Source organism: Anolis sagrei, chromosome 13, assembly GCF_037176765.1.
Source record: "Anolis sagrei isolate rAnoSag1 chromosome 13, rAnoSag1.mat, whole genome shotgun sequence".
NCBI lineage: Eukaryota > Metazoa > Chordata > Lepidosauria > Squamata > Dactyloidae > Anolis > Anolis sagrei.
Genome location: NC_090033.1, coordinates 1780704 through 1804537, shown reverse-complemented (window position 1 = coordinate 1804537; position 23834 = coordinate 1780704). Strand labels below are relative to the sequence as shown.

Genomic DNA, 23834 nt, shown 5'->3' with positions numbered 1-23834 from the left:
TCCGATTAAAAATATAAAACACATACATATACAATACACAGTATTGGGCCACCAATACAGACCAATGCATCTCTTAATTAAAATCATAATCCAATTTCGTTGTCTATGATTGCCAGTCCTTGATCAAAAAACTTCATCGCATCGGATTAGCCGAATGCTTGCTCAAACATCCATGTTTTCAGTTTTTTCCGAAATGCCATCAGCGAGGTGGCTGATCTTATCTCTATAGGGAGGGCATTCCAAAGCCGCGGGGCCACCACAGAAAAGGCCCTGTCTCTCGTTCCCGCGAGCCGCACCTGTGAAGCAGGTGGGATGGAGAGAAGGGCCTCTCCCGAAGATCTTAGGGTCCTGGTGGGCTGATAGGCCGAGATACGTTCGGATAGATATGTAGGGCCAGAACCGTTTAGGGCTTTAAAGGCCAAAGCCAGCACTTTGAATTGGGCCCGGTAGCTATATATGTATATGTTGTGCTCCGCTCTGAGCCCCCTTCGGGGTGAGAAGGGCGGAATATAAGTGTTTTAAATAATAAATAATAATAACAATAATATATCTGTGTTCATATTTGGGCATATGGAATATTTGTGCCAAGTTTGGTCCAGAACTATAATTGTTTGAGTCCACGGTGCTCTCTGGATGTGGGTGAACTACAATTCCCAAACTCAAGGTCAATGTCCACCAAACCCTTCCAGTTTTTCCTGTTGGTCATGGGAGCCCTGTGTGCTAAGTTTGGCCCAATTCCATCATTGGTGGAGTTCAGAATGCTCTTTGATTGTAGGTGAACTATACATCCCAGCAACGACAACTCCCAAATGACAAAATCATTTTTTTTGAGTGGAGGACATACATTGGGTCGTTAGGTGTCTTGTGCCCAAATTTGGTGTCAATTCCCCCCGTGGTTTTTGAGTTCTGATGGTAGCACGAACTATTAAAAGTGTCCAAAGGAGATGCATCCCAATAGACAGAAACGAACCCGGGATGTGTTATCTTACCAACTGGGATGTGGTCTCCGTTCTCCCTCTCCTCCTCTTCGCTCATTTCGTCTTCGCTCACCTCTTCTGGAAGGCAAACAGAAAGGAAAGCTTTTGAAAAACAAAGCCCAAAAGGTACCCCGCACATAAGAACACAGGCTGAGTGAATGCTGTTCTGAACCACAACAAAGTCACAACCTTTGGCTAAGGGTCCCCCTTGCAGTTCTATGGGTGCTGTCGATACCGTGAATAGATCACTCACCAGCCGACTGCTCAGACACTTCTTCGGAGTTGCTTCCCGTCTCCTCGTCTTCCTCCTCCTCCTCTTCCTCCTCCTCCTCGGATTCTTCGCTACTCGACTCCTCCTCCTCTTCCTCTTCTTCTTCCTCCTCCTCTTCTGAGCCGGAGGCGGACTCCCCTGCATCAGGAGGATAGAATCATAGAGTTGGAAGAGACCCCCACATCCCAGTGTTCCTTTCTCTCTCCACTGGTGTGGAATTTTCATGACCGCACCCACTGCCTCTTCCTTAACCCTTCCCTATGGCAACTGAACATACTGGAGGAGCTCGGGGGACTGACTCAACGTGATGGAAGTTGTAGTTCACCCGGCATCAAGACACAGAACTGATGACAATGAACCTGGACCAAACTTGGCACAATAATAATGGACCTGGACCAAACTTGGCACAATGACAATGAACCTGGACCAAACTTGGCACAATAATAATGGACCTGGACCAAACTTGGCACAATGACAATGAACCTGGACCAAACTTGGCACAATAATAATGGACCTGGACCAAACTTGGCACAATGACAATGAACCTGGACCAAACTTGGCACAATGACAATGAACCTGGACCAAACTTGGCACAGTGACAATGAACCTGGACCAAACTTGGCACAATGACAATGAACCTGGACCAAACTTGGCACAATGACAATGAACCTGGACCAAACTTGGCACAGTGACAATGAACCTGGACCAAACTTGGCACAATGACAATGAACCTGGACCAAACTTGGCACAATGACAATGAACCTGGACCAAACTTGGCACAATGACAATGAACCTGGACCAAACTTGGCACAGTGACAATGAACCTGGACCAAACTTGGCACAATGACAATGAACCTGGACCAAACTTGGCACAGTGACAATGAACCTGGACCAAACTTGGCACAATGACAATGAACCTGGACCAAACTTGGCACACAGACCCAACATGGCCAACTCTGGAGGCGATTGTCTTTGGTATATTGGAGTTGTAGTTCACCCGCACCGAGGGAACACTGACTGTAGTCAATATCGGATTTGGACCAAACTTGGCACACTGACCCAACATGGCCAACTTTGGGGGTGATTGTCTTTGGCATATGGGAGTTGTAGTTCACCCGCACCAAGAGAACACTGAGCGTAGTTAACATTGGATCTGGACCAAACTTGGAACACAGACTCATCATGGCCAACTTTGGGGGTGATTGTCTTTGGCATGGGAGTTGTAGTTCACCTGCATCAAGACACAGAACTGTGACCCCCAATGACAATGAACCAGGGCCAAATTTTCACACAGACCCAACAACTTTGAGGGTGATAGTCTTTGGCATATGGGAGTTGTAGTTCACCTGCACCAAGAGAACACTGAGCGCGGTCAACGTCGGATCTGGACCAAACATGGCACACAGACCCAACATGGCCAACTTTAAATCTTCATGGGGTTTGGAATAATTGGACCACAATTTTGGGGAATTGCAGTTCACCTACTTCCTTATGCATTTTTAATGGGAGCACTCATTAAAAACAACAGGAGAGACTGGCTTTTTTCTAAGAAATGAAGCTAAAAATTACCAAATGGATACTACCCAACACCCCAAAACAAACATTTTTCAAATAGCCCGGGCATTGTCGGGTCCCCAATCCAGTAAATAACAACAACAACAACAATAATAATAATAGTCATCATCATCATCATCATCATTATTGTTATTTTGTGTAACTGATGTGAGGCTGGCTCAGGCTTTTATATGGACATAATGATGATGATAATGATGATAATAATAATAATAGTAATAACAGACACTTGGGAAGTGTCTGACGTGTGATCCAATACAACAGCCAATAGAATGTCTGCTGTGGACTCATCTTGTTGCGTTTCTAATAATAATAATAATAATAATAATAATAATAATAATAATAGACACTTGGGAAATGTCCGACGTGTGATCCAATACAACAGCCAATAGAGTGTCTGCTGTGGACTCATCTTGTTGTGTTTCTAATAATAATAATGATAATAATAATAATAATAGACACTTGGGAAATGTCCGACGTGTGATCCAATACAACAGCCAATAGAGTGTCTGCTGTGGACTCATCTTGTTGTGTTTCTAATAATAATAATGATAATAATAATAATAATAGACACTTGGGAAATGTCCGACGTGTGATCCAATACAACAGCCAATAGAGTGTCTGCTGTGGACTCATCTTGTTGTGTTTCTAATAATAATAATGATAATAATAATAATAATAGACACTTGGGAAATGTCCGACGTGTGATCCAATACAACAGCCAATAGAGTGTCTGCTGTGGACTCATCTTGTTGTGTTTCTAATAATAATAATGATAATAATAATAATAATAATAATAATAGACACTTGGGAAATGTCCGACGTGTGATCCAATACAACAGCCAATAGAGTGTCTGCTGTGGACTCATCTTGTTGTGTTTCTAATAATAATAATGATAATAATAATAATAATAATAATAATAATAATAATAGACACTTGGGAAATGTCCGACGTGTCATCCAATACAACAGCCAATAGAGTGTCTGCTGTGGACTCATCTTGTTGTGTTTCTAATAATAATAATGATAATAATAATAATAATAATAATAATAGACACTTGGGAAATGTCCGACGTGTCATCCAATACAACAGCCAATAGAGTGTCTGCTGTGGACTCATCTTGTTGTGTTTCTAATAATAATAATAATAATAATAATAATAATAATAATAATAATAGACACTTGGGAAATGTCCGACGTGTCATCCAATACAACAGCCAATAGAGTGTCTGCTGTGGACTCATCTTGTTGTGTTTCTAATAATAATAATGATAATAATAATAATAATAATAATAGACACTTGGGAAATGTCCGACGTGTCATCCAATACAACAGCCAATAGTGTGTCTGCTGTGGACTCATCTTGCTGTGTTTCAAATAATAATAATGATAATAATAATAATAATAATAATAATAATAGACACTTGGGAAATGTCCGACGTGTCATCCAATACAACAGCCAATAGAGTGTCTGCTGTGGACTCATCTTGTTGTGTTTCAAATAATAATAATAATAATAATAATAATAATAATAATAATAATAGACACTTGGGAAATGTCCGACGTGTCATCCAATACAACAGCCAATAGAGTGTCTGCTGTGGACTCATCTTGTTGTGTTTCTAATAATAATAATGATAATAATAATAATAATAATAATAGACACTTGGGAAATGTCCGACGTGTCATCCAATACAACAGCCAATAGAGTGTCTGCTGTGGACTCATCTTGCTGTGTTTCAAATAATAATAATGATAATAATAATAATAATAATAATAATAATAATAATAGACACTTGGGAAATGTCCGACGTGTCATCCAATACAACAGCCAATAGAGTGTCTGCTGTGGACTCATCTTGTTGTGTTTCAAATAATAATAATAATAATAATAATAATAATAATAATAATAGACACTTGGGAAATGTCCGACGTGTCATCCAATACAACAGCCAATAGAGTGTCTGCTGTGGACTCATCTTGTTGTGTTTCTAATAATAATAATGATAATAATAATAATAATAATAATAGACACTTGGGAAATGTCCGACGTGTCATCCAATACAACAGCCAATAGAGTGTCTGCTGTGGACTCATCTTGCTGTGTTTCAAATAATAATAATGATAATAATAATAATAATAATAATAATAATAGACACTTGGGAAATGTCCGACGTGTCATCCAATACAACAGCCAATAGAGTGTCTGCTGTGGACTCATCTTGTTGTGTTTCAAATAATAATAATAATAATAATAATAATAATAATAATAATAATAGACACTTGGGAAATGTCCGACGTGTCATCCAATACAACAGCCAATAGAGTGTCTGCTGTGGACTCATCTTGTTGTGTTTCTAATAATAATAATGATAATAATAATAATAATAATAATAGACACTTGGGAAATGTCCGACGTGTCATCCAATACAACAGCCAATAGAGTGTCTGCTGTGGACTCATCTTGCTGTGTTTCAAATAATAATAATAATAATAATAATAATAATAATAATAGACACTTGGGAAATGTCCGACGTGTCATCCAATACAACAGCCAATAGAGTGTCTGCTGTGGACTCATCTTGTTGTGTTTCAAATAATAATAATAATAATAATAATAATAATAATAATAATAATAGACACTTGGGAAATGTCCGACGTGTCATCCAATACAACAGCCAATAGAGTGTCTGCTGTGGACTCATCTTGTTGTGTTTCTAATAATAATAATGATAATAATAATAATAATAATAATAGACACTTGGGAAATGTCCGACGTGTCATCCAATACAACAGCCAATAGAGTGTCTGCTGTGGACTCATCTTGCTGTGTTTCAAATAATAATAATAATAATAATAATAATAATAATAATAATAGACACTTGGGAAATGTCCGACGTGTCATCCAATACAACAGCCAATAGCGTGTCTGCTGTGGACTCATCTTGTTGTGTTTCTAATAATAATAATGATAATAATAATAATAATAATAATAATAGACACTTGGGAAGTGTCCAACGTGTGATCTAATTAAACAGCCAGCAGAGTAGACCCATCTTGTTGTGTTTCAAATAATAATAATAATAATTGTTATTATTACCATATTATCATTATAAAATCAGACTGGTACATTCTCTGGTGAGATATAAAGGTTGAAGCAGGTATCCACCAGTATTAAAACTAACATTTATGACCACGTCTCATCCAAGTAACCCTTTGTCAAAAAGAGAACCAGGCAGGAGAATGGCCCGAAACACCCTCCAACATGGCCCCTGCTTGAAAGGGATCCATAATCTCTGTATTGTCCCCCATGTTGTTTAACATCTACATGAAGCCGCTGGGTGAGATCATCCGGAGTTTTGGAGTTCGATGCCATCTGTACGCAGATGACGTCCAACTCTATCACTCATTTCCACCAGATGCGAAGGATGCTGTCCAAGTCCTGAACCGGTGCCTGGCCGCTGTGACGGTCTGGATGAGGGCGAGCAAATTGAAGTTGAATCCAGACAAGACAGAGGTCCTCCGGGTCAGTCGTGAGGCCAAACAGGGTATAGGGTCACAACCTGTGCCGGACGGGGTCACACTCCCCTTGAAGGCCCAGGTTCGCAGCTTGGGGGTCCTCCTGGACCCATCACTGAGCCTGGAATCCCAGGTTGTAGCGGTGGCCAGGAGAGCGTTCGCACAATTAAAACTTGTGCGCCAGCTGCACCCGTACCTTGGGAAGCCAGACTTGGCCACGGTAGTCCACGCTCTCATTACATCTAGGATAGACTACTGCAATGCACTCTACGTGGGGCTGCCTTTGAAGACTGCTTGGAAGCTTCAAATAGTCCAATGAGAGGCAACCAAGTTAATAACTGGGGCAGCATACAGGGAGCATACAACTCCCATGTTACGTCAGCTCCACTGGCTGCCAGTTTGCTACCGGGCACAATTCAAAGTGCTGGCTTTGGCCTATCAAGCCCTAAATGGCCCTGGCCTAAATTACCTGTCTGAACGCATCTCCCCCTATGAACCACCGCGGAGATTCAGATCCTCCGGGGAGGCCCTGCTTTCCGTCCCGCCATTGTCACAGGCACAAGAGACAGGGCCTTCTCGGTGATGGCTCCCCGGCTATGGAACTCCCTTCCTGGTGAGATCAGGTCGGCCCCCTCCCTCCTGTCCTTTAGAGGGATGGTCAAAACTTGGCTGTGGGACCAAGCTTACGGGTCAGGGCAATGAAGCGGCAATAGGAAAGGTGACAGGGTCAATTGGATTTGATGCGGATGGCTAGGACGGTTTTAAATGGTGTATTTTAATATTTTGATAAATGTTTTTTTAATGTTTATGTATTGTATCCAGGCATTGAATGTTTGCCATGTATATGCTGTGTTCCGCCCTGAGTCCCCTTCGGGGTGAGAAGGGCGGAATATCAATGTTTAAAATAAATAAATAAATAATCCTTTCTCCTTTCAGTAATAGTGACCTGATGACGTCTCAGCCGAGCTTGTTTTCCGCTCACTGTCGCTGATGTCCTGCAGATCTGAAAGCGGGTCCCGCTCTTCGGGCTTCTCCTCCTTCACTGTGAATGGAAACAGAAGAGAGAGACGATCGCTTGAAGAAATGTCAGTGACGAGTAAGAGAACTGCAATGGCAGCTGGACACAGGGAAGCGGGGGAAGATCACTGCTTGATATAATAATAATAATAATAATAATAATAATAATAATAATAATTCATTTATACCCCTATTGGAATTTTTATTTTATTATTAATATTATTATTTTATTATTTTATTATTGTCATTTTGTTAATGTTGTTGTTGTCTGTTGTATATGCTTTGATTTTATTGCTGTATTATGTTGTCCGGGCTTGGCCCCATGTAAGCCGCTCCGAGTCCCCATTGGGGAGATGGTGGCGGGGTAGAAATAAAGTATTATTATCATTATTATTATTATTATTATTATTATCTCCCCAAGGGACTCGGAGCGGCTTACATGAGGCCAAGCCCAACAGTACATCAATAAACAAAAACAATAAATACAATACAATTAATATAAATCACATATAAACAATAACTAATAAACAGTAACACACAAGGATTTAGAAATAATAATAATAATAATATTAATAATAATAATAGATATTTGGGAAGTATCTATTATGAGAGGAAACAGGACAGTGGTTCTCAACCTTTCCAATACGGTGACCCCCAAATAAAGTTCCTCATGTTGTGGTGACCCCCAACCATATTTTCGTAAATAATTTTGCTCCTCTTATGTATTCTAATGCAAATATCGAATATGCGGGATGTATTTTCATTGTTACAAATTGAACATAATTAAATCATAGTTATATGTTTGGAGGAGTATGGACAACAAATGATGGGATTTGTAGTACCTTCAACCAATTCAGCTCTGACTTCCACTGAGATCTCCCATGAATTACAGGCCTGGACCAAACTTGAAACACACAACTCCCATGACCAACAGAAAATACTGGAGGAGTTTGGGAGGAATTGACAGTGATTTATGGGAGATGTAGTTCACCTACATCCGGAAAGCACGGTGAACCCAAATGACTATGGATCTAGACCAAACTTGGCATGAATACTCAATATGCCCAAATCTGAACAATGGTGGAGTTTGGGGGAAATGGATCTTGATATTTGGGTGTTGCAGTTGCTGGGATTTATAGTTCCTCTGCCATCAGAGAGCCTTCTGAACTCCAACAGAAATGGAATTGAAGAAGCTTGGCATACAGAACTCCCATAACCAACAGAAATTACTGGAGAGTTTTGGGGTTGTTTTCCTGACATTTGGGGAGCTGCTGGGATATATAGTTCCCTCCCATCCAAAAGCATTCTGAACTCATGCAACAATGGAATGGACTCAAATTTGGCACAGATTCCCATGATCAACAGAAAATTTGGCACAGAGAACTCCCATGATCAACAGAAAATACTGGAGAGGCTTGGGGAACATAGACCTTGGCATTTGGGAGCTGCTGGGATATATAGTTCCCTCCCATCCAAAAGCATTCTGAACTCATGCAACCACGGAATGGATTCAAATTTGGCACAGAGAACTCCCATGATCAACAGAAAATACTGGAGAGGCTTGGGGAATATAGACCTTGGAATTTGGGAGCTGCTGGGATATATAGTTCCCTCCTCCTGACTACCCACAGGAGGAGGAGCCAGGAGTGCAATTTGGCTGCCTCAGGGGGTCGGCAGCCATTTTGGAGGGGGCGGGGCCAGCCAAGGCAGCTTTGCGACCCCCCCGAATATGGCCGAACGACCCCCCGAGGGGTCGCGACTCCCAGGTTGAGAACCGCTGAAATAGGATAATATAATCACGGCACGTTAAACTCTACCTGTCTTTCGGATCTCTCCTTGCTCCAGCTTCTCCCGCTGTTGCCGCAAAGGGCTGCGGCTCCAGATCCGGATCTTCTCCCCGTATTCTTCTCTCATCGTTCGGTGATGCGCTGAAACTGGGGGGCACAACAGAGTTGGTTTTGCAAGCCGCGGACTGAAGGCTGCTTTTCAAACCCATTTGTCATCAGTTTCATACACACACTCAAGAGTCCGATCAAGAGGAGAAGCTCCTTGCAAGATCGGGCCAATGGATTGCGAATCATGTAAACATTATCATTTGGGAAACTGGCCAATGAGACTGGCTCAAGGGAACTACAATCCAACCGTCCCTTTAGAGCCATAGGTCCTCCCAAAACGACCCTCGGTGTGGAGAATACTGAGCTGACTGGTCTGAACTGGGACTCCTGTTCTGCAAACGGGACATCCACCTTGAAGTTAACCGTTTAACTGGCTAACTGGGAAACCAACAATGCCAGGCACATATGGAAGAGGGACAGAACTTCCCATCATTGACAAGAGCTGGAGAAGGGAGCAAGTAGGCCTTCTCCAAAGCTGGAGAAGGTAGAAAGCAGGTCTTTCACAGGCAGAGCTGGAGAAGGGAGGAAGCAGGACTTTCCCAGAGTTGGAGAAGGGAGGAAGCAGGCCTTCCCCAGAGCTGGAGAAAGCAGGAAGTAAGCTTTTTCCAGAGCTGGAGAAGGGTGAAAGTAGGCCTTACTCAGTGCTGGAGAAGTGAGCAAGTCCTTCCCCAGAGCTGGAGAAGGGTGAAAGTAGGCCTTCCACAGAACTGGAGAAGCTTTTTTCAGAGCTGGAGAAGGGAGGAAGTAGGCGTTTCCCAGAGTTGGAGAAGGGAGGACATAGGTCTTCCTCAGCTGGAGAAGGGAGCAAGTAGGTCTTCCCCAGAACTGGGGAAGGAAGTAGGCCTTTCTCAGAGCTGGAGAAGGGAGCAAGTAGGCTTTACTCAGAGCTAGAGAAGAGAGAAAGTAGGCCTTCTCCAAAGCTGGAGCAGAGAGGAAATAGGCCTTCTCCGGAGCTGGAGAAGGGAGCAAGTAGGCCTCCCCCAGAGCTGGAGAAGGAAGCAGGCCTCCCTCAGAGCTGGAGAAGGAAGTAAGCATTTCCCAGAGCTGGAGAAGTGAGCAAGTAGTCTTTCCCCAGAGCTGGAGAAGGAAGGAAATAGGCCTTCCCCAGAGCTGGAGAAGGAAGGAAATAGGCCTTCCCCAGAGCTGGAGAGGAAGTAGGCCTTTCCCAGAGCTGGAGAAGAGAGGAAGTAAGCCTTCCCCAAAGCTGGAGAAGCTTTTTTCAGAGCTGGAAAAGGGGGGAAGTAGGCATTCCCCAGAGTTGGAGAAGGAAGTAAACCTTCCTCAGAGCTGGAGCAGGGAGCAAGTAAGTCCTTCCCAGAGCTGGAGAAGGGAGCAAGTAGGCCTTCTCCAGAGCTGGAGCAGGGAGGAAATAGGCCTTCTCCAGAGCTGGAGAAGGGAGAAAGTAGGCAGGCAACAGCCCCTCCAACACACAGACAACAGCAAGAATACGTGCTAGTTACTCAATAAAGGAAGGCACCCGTCACCACGCTTTCCACCCGCAGCCACTTACTCTCTCGCCTGGCTTCCCGTTCCTTCCGCCTCTCCTCCGCTCGCCTCTCCCGTTCCTTTATTTCCCGCTGCTCTTTCTGCTGCTCCCTCATTTTCCTCTCTCGCTCCCGTTTCCGCTCCAGCTGCTCCAGGCGATCCCTAGGGAGGTTTTCATTGGCCTACGTTACTCGTTTTCAAAGTGTTGGGTCTGTTTGTGATGCTGAGCATTTAGTACTCATGGCATCGTATCAATAATAATAATAATAATAATAATAATAATAATAATAATCTGGACCAAACTTGGCATGAATACTCAATATGCCCAAATGGGAACACTGGTAGAGTTTGGGGAAAATAAACCTTGACATTTGGGAGTTGAAGTTGCTGGGATTTACAGTTCGCCTACAATCAAAGAGCATTCTGAACTCCACCAATGATGGAATTAAATCAAACTTGGCACACAGAACTCCCATGACCAACAGAAAATACTGGAAGGGTTTGGTGGGCATTGGCCTTGGTGGAGTTTGGGGGAAAGAGACCTTGACATTTCGGAGTTGTAGTTGCTGGGATTTATAGGTCACCTACAATTAAAGAGCATTCTGAGCTCCACCTATGATGCAATTGAACCAAACTTGGCACACAGAACTCCCACGACCAATATAAAATACTGGGTTTGGATGGGATTGACCTTGAGTTTGGGAGTTCTAGTTCACCTACATCCAGAGAGCACTGTGGACTCAAGGAATGATGGATCTGGACCAAACTTTACACGAATGATCAATATGCCCAAATGTGAACACTGGTGGAGTTTGGGGAAAATAGACCTTGACATTTGGGAGTTGTAGTTGCTGGGATTTATAGTTCACCTACAATTAAAGAGCACTCTGAACTCCACCAACAATGGAATTGAACCAAACTTAGCACACAGAACTCCCATGACCAACAAAAATACTGGAAGGGTTTGGTGGGCATTGACCTTGAGTTTTGGAGTTGTAGTTCACCTACATCCAGAGAGCACCGTGGGCTCAAACAATGTTAGATCTGGATCAAACTTGGAATGAATACTCTATATGCTGAAATGTGAACACCGGTTTGCCAAGGTAAACAGCCCTTGGGTTTGTGTCCCAGGGAAGGAAATTGGGGATTTATTTACCTCTCTCTCCGCGAATGCTCCCGCGCCATCTCCCTCCTTTTCTGCCTCTCCCATTCGCGGCGGGCCTTATCCTGCTCTTCGCGGTGCCTTTTCCTACGCTCGTGCTCGCGCTCCTTCTCTTTCACCCTCACGTGCTTCCCTAGCGATGAAAAAATACAAAGAGAAGGCCAAATTGTTGCCCTCTCTCTCAAAGAGAGGGACTAATAATAATAGTAATAATAGATGCATCTCTCACAACAGATTTTTACTCTGATAGCTAAAGAGAAACACACAGAAGGAGGGAATAACTGTCAACAACAAGGAGCAGAATTAGAGAAAAGCAACCATTATTGCATCCTAAAAGCATCACAGAAAAATCACTTGTAATGTTATGTTAATCTCACAAATGAACATAACATTTTTATTTATATAGGTACATATACTATTGATCCTAATATTATAATGTAGTAAAATAGAATAATTTTATTGATCCTAATATTATAATGTAATACAATACTAGTAATAAAATAGAACAATAATAATAATAATAATAATATGGCCCGAGGCATGAGGACTATATTATTTATTTGCTTATTTACTATTTTTATACCCCATCCTCTCTCATCAGAGCAACTTGCTAGTTATATGTATATACAATATATTATATTATTAACATAGTACAATATTAGTATTATATATTACTATATTGTACTACATAACTATAATGCAGTATTCAGTTCTTGTGGGTTTTTTCGGGCTATATGGCCATGTTCCAGAGGCATTTCTCCTGACGTTTCGCCTGCATCTATGGCAGGCTTCCTCAGAGGTCTGTTGGAAGTAGGAAAAATGGGTTTATATATCTGTGGAGCCCCCGGTGGCGCAGTGGGTTAAAGCACTGAGCTGCTGAGCTTGCTGATCGAAAGGTCGCAGGTTCGATTCCGAGGAGCGGCGTGAGCTTCCGCTGTCAGCCCTAGCTTCTGCCAACCTAGCAGTTCGAAAACATGCAAATGTGAGTAGATCAATAGGTACCGCTCCGGCGGGAAGGTAACGGCGCTCCATGCGGTCATGCCGGCCACATGACCTTGGAGGTGTCTACGGACAACGCTGGCTCTTCGGCTTAGAAATGGAGATGAGCACCACACCCCAGAGTCAGACATGACTGGACTTAATGTCAGGGGACTACCTTTACCTTTATCTATATCTGTGGAATGGCTGGGGTGAGACAAAAGGCTTTTGTAAGTTGGGCTAGGTGTGAATCTTTTCAACTGACCACCTTGATTAGCATACAATGGGCTGACTGTGCCTGGAGCAAACTCTTAATGAAAGGTGCTTAGAAGTCCCTGCCTGTTTTTCTCTCTGCTGTTTTAATTTTAGAATTTTTTTAATACTGGTAGCCAGATTTTGTTCATTTTCATGGTTTCTTCCTTTCTGTTGAAATTGTCCACATGTTTGTGGATTTCAATGGCTTCTCTGTGTAGTCTGACATGGTGGTTGTGAGAGTGGTTCTGTGTTCTCAAATAATATGCTGTGTCCAGGTTGGTTCATCAGGTGCTCTGCTATGGCTGACTTCTCTGGTTGGAGTAGTCTGCAGTGCCTTTCATGTTCCTGGATTCTTGTTTGGGCGCTGCGTTTGGTTATAAACCCCTTTTTTCCCAGCTCCAGCAGACCTCTGAGGAAGCCTGCCATAGATGCAGGCGAAACGTCAGGAGAAATGCCTCTAGAACATGGCCATATAGCCCAAAAAAAAACCTACAACAACCCAGTGATTCCGGCCATGAAAGCCTTCGACAATACATAATGCAGTATTATTAGTAATATTACATATAATATATAATAATTATATTGTATTATTATTAGCATTATACATGCTGGTCGCTTCTGTGTATAATGCTAATAATAATACAATATGGCCACGGAGGGACAACCCTTTTGCAAAGGCCCCAAGAAGAAGAGCAAGACCAGCACCTTCTGCCGAGTGGCTGCGATGCCGCCGCTTCTCTTTCCGCTTCTCGTCCTTCCGGTGATGGGCTTTCTCCTTTCGTGACATCTGCTGCGGGGGTTTGATGGCCAGGGAGTCGTCCTCCTCTCCCCTAGAAAAAGGAGAGGACTGTGAGGGACGAAACAACCATCCCTTCCAAACCAATACATATGCTCCGTTGATGCACAGTCCCTGAATTATAGGTTTTGTAATCTCAAATTGACGCAAACACGCACATGCATACACATAGAATCATAGAATCATAGAATCATAGAATCAAAGAGTTGGAAGAGACCTCATGGGCCATCCAGTCCAACCCCATTCTGCCAAGAAGCAGGAATATTGCATTCAAATCACCCCTGACAGATGGCCATCCAGCCTCTGTTTAAAAGCTTCCAAAGAAGGAGCCTCCACCACACTCCGGGGCAGAGAGTTCCACTGCTGAACGGCTCTCACAGTCAGGAAGTTCTTCCTAATGTTCAGATGGAATCTCCTTTCTTGTAGTTTGAAGCCATTGTTCCATTGTGTCCTAGTCTCCAAGGAAGCAGAAAACAAGCTAGCTCCCTCCTCCCTGTGGCTTCCTCTCACATATTTATACATGGCTATCATATCTCCTCTCAGCCTTCTCTTCTTCAGGCTAAACATGCCCAGTTCCCTAAGCCGCTCCTCATAGGGCTTGTTCTCCAGACCCTTGATCATTTTAGTCGCCCTCCTCTGGACACTTTCCAGCTTGTCAATATCTCTCTTGAGTTGTGGTGCCCAGAATTGGACACAATATTCCAGATGTGGTCTAACCAAAGCAGAATAGAGGGGTAGCATTACTTCCTTAGATTTGGACACTATGCTCCTATTGATGCAGGCCAAAATCCCATTGGCTTTTTTTGCCGCCACATCACATTGTTGGCTCATGTTCACCTTCCTCCCCACGAGGACTCCAAGATCTTTTTCACACGTACTGCTCTCGAGCCAGGCGTCCCCCATTCTGTATCTTTGCATCTCATTTTTTCTGCCAAAGTGGAGTATCTTGCATTTGTCACTGTTGAACTTCATTTTGTTAGTTTTGGCCCATCTCTCTAATCTGTCAAGATCGTTTTGAATCTTGCTCCTGTCCTCTGGAGTATTGGTTATCCCTCCCAATTTGGTGTCGTCTGCAAACTTGATGATCCTGCCTTCTAGCCCTTCATCTAAGTCATTAATAAAGATGTTGAACAGGACCGGGCCCAGGACGGAACCCTGCGGCACTCCGCTCGTCATGAAAACAAACATCTGTGCATTTTTAATGGGGGCAGAAGACAGTTCCACTTTGTGCTATTCTGATAATATAATATATTGTATATACATATAATATTTCTAATATTATAATGTAATGCAATATAATACTACTAATAATAACATGATACTCTAAATATATATTTATATTACATGAATATAAGCCCCACTTGTATAGTTTTCATCTGACTTCACAACCTCAGAGGATGCCTGCAAGAGATGAAAAGATTTAAATCCCCGCCAGGCAGTCTCTTACCGGTCCTCCATAGAATCCTCTCTGCGGTAAGGCGAATTCCTGATCGTGATCTCCATACGGTGATCCCTCAATTCTCCCTCTTCAAGGGAATCGCGCTTTGAGTCCCGATCATCAGACTAAAATGGATTTTGGGGGGGGGGGGGGGGGGAACATATTTAGAAATTGCATTCCTCTGTTTTTTCTGTATCTTTTAGTATACATTTTTATATATATATATATATATATATATATATATATATATATATTAGGCATGGTTAGGTCCAGTCGGAATCTTCGTTATTCGGATTAAAGTCGGAAAAATTACCTTTTTGAAACTATTTTAGACTTTTTCAGGAAACCGGAAGTCCCCTTGCCCTTCCGAAGCTAATCTCGCCAATTTTTTTCCAACTCAGGAAGTGAGTCGGAAACGATTCAACTTTCCCCCCACTTCTGTGAGCCAGTTTTAAACCAGAGAAGGGTGAATTTCCTCCCGTGCGCTTTTCCCGCTTCTGGCTCAAGCCAGAGAAGCCAGTTTTAAACCGGAGAAGGAAGGAATTTCCTCCCGTGTGCTTTTCCTGCTTCTGGCTCAAGCCAGAGAAACCAGTTATAAACCAGAGAAGGGTGAATTTCCTCACGTTTGCTTTTCCCGCTTCTGGCTCAAGCCAGAGAAGCCAGTTTTAAACCGGAGAAGGAAGGAATTTCCTCCCGTGTGCTTTTCCTGCTTCTGGCTCAAGCCAGAGAAACCAGTTATAAACCAGAGAAGGGTGAATTTCCTCACGTTTGCTTTTCCCGCTTCTGGCTCAAGCCAGAGAAGCCAGTTTTAAACCAGAGAAGGGTGAATTTCCTCCCGTGCGCTTTTCCCGCTTCTGGCTCAAGCCAGAGAAGCCAGTTTTAAACCGGAGAAGGGTGAATTTCCTCCCGTGTGCTTTTCCTGCTTCTGGCTCAAGCCAGAGAAACCAGTTATAAACCAGAGAAGGGTGAATTTCCTCACGTTTGCTTTTCCCGCTTCTGGCTCAAGCCAGAGAAGCCAGTTTTAAACCAGAGATGGAAGGAATTTCCTCCCGTTTGCTTTTCCCGCTTCTGGCTTAAGCCAGAGAAGCCAGTTTTAAACCGGAGAAGGAAGGAATTTCCTCCCGTTTGCTTTTCCTGTTTCTGGCTCAAGCCAGAGAAGCCAATTTTAAACCGGAGAAGGAAGGAATTTCCTCCACTTGCTTTTCCCCGCTTCTGGAGTAAAACAACTACTTTCAAAGTAAAGGCCACCCAATGAAACAGGAAATAACACTTTCCAAACATTAACGATCTGACTCGGAAGTTTCAGAAAGTTTTGAACATTTTTTTTTCTGTGAAAATCTAACCACCAGTGCCCCCTACATCCGAAACAAGTTTTGAACCATTTTTTAATAATAATAATAATAATAATAATAATAATAATAAACCTTATTTATACCCCGCCACCATCTCCCCAAGGCATTCGGAGCGGCTTACATGAGGCCAAGCCCAACGACACATCAAAAACAACAAGCAATAATAAAACAACAAGCAATAAACAAAATAAACAATACAATTAATATAACTCACAAGTAGACAATAACACACAAGAATTTAAAAACCTATCAAACAAGCCTTATATATATATATGAACATTTTAGGACTATGTGTTTTTAACTACTACTACCATGACTACTATTATTAAAATAGGAGCCCCCGGTGGTACAACCGATTGGTCAGTGGTTTGAATCCAGGGAGAGCAGGTGAGCTCCTGTCTCTTAGCTCCAGCAACCCATTCAGGGACATGAGAGAAGCCTCCAACATGGATGGTAAAACATCAAACAACTGGGTCACATCCTTGCAGATACCAGGAGAGAACTAGGAGAAAACACAAGGCGAGTTAAGAACGTCTGACAAGACGGAGGTACTCGTGGTCAGTCGTAAGGCCAAACAGGGGATAAAATTTGGCTAGTTGTAAACAAGGCTTCAGTTGAGACAACTTTCCAATGTGATTTCTCTTTCAGGAGTGAATTTCTCTCACTTCCGGTCATCTCAGCCTTGTTCTTAACTAGGAGTCATTTTGTAAGTCGGACGTTCGTAACTCGGGGATATTATCGAAGACTACAGACCGGAACGATAGTGGAGCGAAGGGGGAAAGGGATGGACCTGACAGCGGCCATCTTTGAAAAGGGGGCAAGCTTACATTTTTGAGGCGCTTGGTGTCGGCTTTCTCTTCTTGTTCTTTCCGGCGTTTTTTCTCCTGAAGAATCTCATCTAACGTTTTCACTTTCCAAGATTCCTTTTCCTCACCCATTTGCGTCACAAAAGGCACTAGGAGAGAACACAAGGCCCAGGTGAAGCCACAGCGATCTCACCATCAATTGTCACTGGCATTATATTTAGGCCGAGGCTTAATATCATGGCTCTAAAAAGTGCATGGAAATAATAGAGCCATAGAAAGAAATCCAATCCTTTTAATTAAAAGGATATGCTGGAGACTCTCGGTTAACTGGAACCCATGTGGACATGTCACTCAGTGTTGTTTCTGGCTGCTTTTTTTCTTTCTATTTTTATTATTGTTTTCCCTTTCTATTTTTAGTCCTATTTTAAATTTCTATTTTCTTTCTATTTTTTCTTTCTATTTTTATTATTGTTTTCCCTTTCTATTTTTATTCCTATTTTAAATTTCTATTTTCTTTCTATTTTTTATTATTATTTTCCCTTTCTATGTTTATTCCTATTTCAAATTTTTATTTTATTTCTATTTTTTCTTTCTATAAAAAGTAAAGGTTTTCCCTTGACATTAAGTCCAGTTGTGTCCGACTCTGGGGGTGTGTGTGTGCTCATCTTCATTTCTAAGCCGAAGACACCTCCGTAGACACCTCCAAGGTAATACGGCCGGCATGACTGCATGGAACGTCGTTACCTTCACACCAGAGCAGTACCTGCTGATCCACTCACATTTGCATGTTTTCGAACTGCTAGGTTGGCAGAAGCTGGAGCTAACAGCGGGAGCTCATGCCGCTCCCTGGGTTCGAACCTGCAACCTTTCGGTCAGCAAGTTCACCAGCTCAGCGGTTTAACCCACTCCACCACTGGGAGGTCATTTCTTTCCATACTTTACTCCTATTTTCCCTTTCTGTTTTTATTCTTTTTTCCTTTCTATTTTTATTCCGATTTTCCTTCATTTTCTATTTTAATTTCTATTTTATTCCGATTTTACTTATTTTTCTTCCTATTTTCATTCCTATTTTCATTTCTATTTTATTACTAATTTAATTTCTATTTTTCCTTCCATTTTTAATTTCTATTTTCCCTACATTTATTCCTATTTTTAATTCCTATTTTCCTTATTTTTCCTCCTATTTTAATTTCTATTTTTATTCCTATTTTCATTTTCTATATTTATTCCTATTTTTAATTTCTATTTTAATTTCTATTTTCCCTGTTTATTCCTATTTTAATTTCTATATTTTATTCTTATATTTTAATTCCTATTTTTCTTTCTATTTTTAAATTCCTATTTTAATCTCTATATTTCTTCCTATTTTCTCTACTTTTCTTCTCATTTTTAATTTCTATTTTATTCCTATTTTAATTTCTATTTTTCCTTCCATTTTTAATTTCTATTTTCCCTATGTTTATTCCTATTTTAATTTCTATATTTTATTCTTATATTTTTAATTCCTATTTTATTCCGATTTTAATTCCTATTTTTCTTTCTTTTTTTAAATTCCTATTTTAATCTCTATTTTTCTTCCTATTTTCCTTTCTATTTTGAATTTCTATTTTATTCCTATTTTAATTCCTATTTTCCCTTTTTATTTTTCTTCCTATTTTCTCTATTTTTCTTCCTATTTTTAATTTCTATTTTCTTCCTATTTTAATTTCTATTTTTCCTTCCATTTTTAATTTCTATTTTCCCTACGTTTATTCCTACATTAATTTCTTTTTTATTCCTATTTTAATTTCTATTTTTATTCCTATTTTAAATTTCTATTTTTATTCCTATTTTTCTTTCTATTCTTAAATTCCTATTTTAATCTCTATATTTCTTCCTATTTTCTCTACTTTTCTTCCTATTTTTAATTTCTATTTTCCCTACGTTTATTCCTATTTTTCTTCCTATTTTCCTTATTTTTCCTCCTATTTTAATTTCTATTTTTAGTTCCTATTTTTAATTCCGATTTTAATTCCTATTTTTCTTCCTATTTTAATCTCTATTTTTATTCCTATTTTTTTCTATTTTCCTTTCTATTTTTTACTCATATTTAAACTATTATTTTCAGGAGAAAATGCCTCTAGAAAATGGCCATATAGCCCAAAAAAACCCTACAACAACCTATTATTTTCCCTTTCTATTTATATTCCTATGTATATTCCTATTTTTTCGTTCTGTTGTTGATTCCTATTTTAATTATTATTTTCCCTTTCTATTTATATTCCTATTTTTAATTCCTATTTTAATTATTATTTTCCCTTTCTATTTATATTCCTATTTTTAATTCCTATTTTAATTATTATTTTCCCTTTCTATTTATATTCCTATTTTTAATTCCTATTTTAATTATTATTTTCCCTTTCTATTTATATTCCTATTTTTAATTTCTATTTTAATTATTATTTTCCCTTTCTATTTATATTCCTATTTTAATCTCTATTTTTCTTCCTATTTTCCCTTTCTATTTTTATTCCTATTTTTTCTATTTTTCTTTCTATTTTTTTACTCATATTTAAACTATTATTTTCAGGAGAAAATGCCTCTAGAAGATGGCCATATAGCCCAAAAAAACCCTACAACAACCTATTATTTTCCCTTTCTATTTATATTCCTATGTATATTCCTATTTTTTCGTTCTGTTGTTGATTCCTATTTTAATTATTATTTTCCCTTTCTATTTATATTCCTATTTTTAATTCCTATTTTAATTATTATTTTCCCTTTCTATTTATATTCCTATTTTTAATTCCTATTTTAATTATTATTTTCCCTTTCTATTTATATTCCTATTTTTAATTCCTATTTTAATTATTATTTTCCCTTTCTATTTATATTCCTATTTTTAATTTCTATTTTAATTATTATTTTCCCTTTCTATTTATATTCCTATTTTAATCTCTATTTTTCTTCCTATTTTCCCTTTCTATTTTTATTCCTATTTTTTCTATTTTTCTTTCTATTTTTTACTCATATTTAAACTATTATTTTCAGGAGAAAATGCCTCTAGAAGATGGCCATATAGCCCAAAAACCCTACAACAACCTATTATTTTCCCTTTCTATTTATATTCCTATGTATATTCCTATTTTTTCGTTCTGTTGTTGATTCCTATTTTAATTATTATTTTCCCTTTCTATTTATATTCCTATTTTTAATTCCTATTTTAATTATTATTTTCCCTTTCTATTTATATTCCTATTTTTAATTCCTATTTTAATTATTATTTTCCCTTTCTAGTTATATTCCTATTTTTAATTCCTATTTTAATTATTATTTTCCCTTTCCATTTATATTCCTATTTTTTCTTTCTATTGTTTATTCATATTATAATTATTATTTTCCCTTTCTATTTATATTCCTATTTTAATCTCTATTTTTCTTCCTATTTTCCCTTTCTATTTTTATTCCTATTTTAATCTCTATTTTCTTTCTATTTTTTACTCATATTTAAACTATTATTTTCAGGAGAGAATGCCTCTAGAAGATGGCCATATAGCTCAAAAAAACCTACAACAACCTATTATTTTCCCTTTCTATTTATATTCCTATTTTTTCTTTCTATTGTTGATTCCTATTTTAATTATTATTTTCCCTTTCTATTTATATTCCTATTTTAATCTCTATTTTTCTTCCTATTTTCCCTTTCTATTTTTATTCCTATTTTTTCTATTTTTCTTTCTATTTTTTTTACTCATATTTAAACTATTATTTTCAGGAGAAAATGCCTCTAGAAGATGGCCATATAGCCCAAAAACCCTACAACAACCTATTATTTTCCCTTTCTATTTATATTCCTATGTATATTCCTATTTTTTTGTTGTTGTTGATTCCTATTTTAATTATTATTTTCCCTTTCTATTTATATTCCTATTTTTAATTTCTATTTTGATTATTGTTTTCCCTTTCTATTTATATTCCTATTTTTAATTTCTATTTTAATTATTATTTTCCCTTTCTATTTATATTCCAATTTTTTATTCCTATTTTAATTATTATTTTCCCTTTCTATTTATATTCCTATTTTTAATTCCTATTTTAATTATTATTTTCCCTTTCTATTTATATTCCTATTATAATCTCTATTTTTCTTTCTATTTTTTACTCATATTTAAACTATTATTTTCAGGAGAAAATGCCTCTAGAAGATGGCCATATAGCCCCCAAAAAACCTACAACAACCTATTATTTTCCCTTTCTATTTATATTCCTATTTTTTCTTTCTATTGTTTATTCATATTATAATTATTATTATTTTCCCTTTCTATTTATATTCCTATTTTAATCTCTATTTTTCTTCCTATTTTCCCTTTCTATTTTCCCTTTCTATTTTTATTCCTATTTTTCTTTCTATTTTTTACTCATATTTAAACTATTATTTTCAGGAGAAAATGCCTCTAGAAGATGGCCATATAGCCCCCAAAAACCCTACAACAACCTATTATTTTCCCTTTCTATTTATATTCCTATGTATATTCCTATTTTTTCGTTCTGTTGTTGATTCCTATTTTAATTATTATTTTCCCTTTCTATTTATATTCCTATTTTTAATTCCTATTTTAATTATTATTTTCCCTTTCTATTTATATTCCTATTTTTAATTTCTATTTTAATTATTATTTTCCCTTTCTATTTATATTCCTATTTTAATCTCTATTTTTCTTCCTATTTTCCCTTTCTATTTTTATTCCTATTTTTTCTATTTTTCTTTCTATTTTTTACTCATATTTAAACTATTATTTTCAGGAGAAAATGCCTCTAGAAGATGGCCATATAGCCCAAAAACCCTACAACAACCTATTATTTTCCCTTTCTATTTATATTCCTATGTATATTCCTATTTTTTCGTTCTGTTGTTGATTCCTATTTTAATTATTATTTTCCCTTTCTATTTATATTCCTATTTTTAATTCCTATTTTAATTATTATTTTCCCTTTCTATTTATATTCCTATTTTTAATTCCTATTTTAATTATTATTTTCCCTTTCTAGTTATATTCCTATTTTTAATTCCTATTTTAATTATTATTTTCCCTTTCCATTTATATTCCTATTTTTTCTTTCTATTGTTTATTCATATTATAATTATTATTTTCCCTTTCTATTTATATTCCTATTTTAATCTCTATTTTTCTTCCTATTTTCCCTTTCTATTTTTATTCCTATTTTAATCTCTATTTTCTTTCTATTTTTTACTCATATTTAAACTATTATTTTCAGGAGAGAATGCCTCTAGAAGATGGCCATATAGCTCAAAAAAACCTACAACAACCTATTATTTTCCCTTTCTATTTATATTCCTATTTTTTCTTTCTATTGTTGATTCCTATTTTAATTATTATTTTCCCTTTCTATTTATATTCCTATTTTAATCTCTATTTTTCTTCCTATTTTCCCTTTCTATTTTTATTCCTATTTTTTCTATTTTTCTTTCTATTTTTTTACTCATATTTAAACTATTATTTTCAGGAGAAAATGCCTCTAGAAGATGGCCATATAGCCCAAAAAACCTACAACAACCTATTATTTTCCCTTTCTATTTATATTCCTATGTATATTCCTATTTTTTCGTTCTGTTGTTGATTCCTATTTTAATTATTACTTTCCCTTTCTATTTACATTCCATTTTTCCCCCTTCTCTTTTACTGCCTTCTAGTTTAGGCCTCCCCCTCGGGCCTTCCTGGCAGGGCCTCCTCCGGGGCCCTCCCTTTCCCTTTCCCTCCCTCAGAGGCCTTCAGACCTTTCTCTGGGAACCCTCTTCTCTTCGTTCCGTGGGGTGCCGGTTGCTCGAGAGTCCCCCCGGCTTCTCCCCTTCCCTTCTCCCCTTCTTCCCGCTTCTCCTCACCTTTCCGTCGACTCCGCTGGCCGCAAGCGACACGCCCGGAAGCTCGACGCGAAGAATTCGCGCTTCTTCCGGCTTGGAAGCGGATGACGTCACGCCAAAGAGGGAGGGGGCATCCTCCGCTGAGCTGGGAGGCCTGGAGGAGGCGGGGCGAGGCCTCTTGGACTCCAACTCCCAGAAGCCTCAGCTGTCTCAGCCCATAGTGAGGGCTTCTGGGAACTGGAGTCCAAAACTCTTCAAAGGCCTGCGGATGGGTCCTTCTCCAGCCTTCCCTTTCATTTCAGAATGGAGAGTGATTGGAAACAAGGCAAACGGGTTTTATCTATCTGGAATGATGACCAGGGAAGGAGGAAGAACTTTTTGCCTGTTAGAGACAAGTGTGAACTGAATGGCTTTGCAGCTTCAAAGCCCGGCTGGTTGCTGAATGTTGCCT

At 38.9% G+C, this 23834-nt stretch overlaps 1 protein-coding gene across 2 annotated transcripts in view; it reads right to left on the bottom strand.

Annotated features, from left to right (window-relative positions):
• LOC132764863 (cyclin-dependent kinase 11B) overlaps positions 1–23507 on the bottom strand; it is a 43588-nt gene extending 20081 nt beyond the window's left edge. For both annotated transcript variants that reach the window (XM_067472955.1, XM_067472956.1), the window contains exons 1-10: positions 23405–23507; positions 17545–17672; positions 15375–15490; positions 13837–13961; positions 11893–12031; positions 10762–10898; positions 9174–9290; positions 7286–7381; positions 1231–1386; positions 990–1055 (exon numbers count right to left, since the gene is read on the bottom strand). In XM_067472955.1, coding sequence (XP_067329056.1) covers positions 990–1055; positions 1231–1386; positions 7286–7381; positions 9174–9290; positions 10762–10898; positions 11893–12031; positions 13837–13961; positions 15375–15490; positions 17545–17655 — 1063 coding nt within the window. In that variant the 5' untranslated portion in view covers positions 17656–17672; positions 23405–23507. The remainder of the gene's footprint in view (positions 1–989; positions 1056–1230; positions 1387–7285; positions 7382–9173; positions 9291–10761; positions 10899–11892; positions 12032–13836; positions 13962–15374; positions 15491–17544; positions 17673–23404) is intronic.
• Positions 23508–23834: the final 327 nt, after the last annotated feature.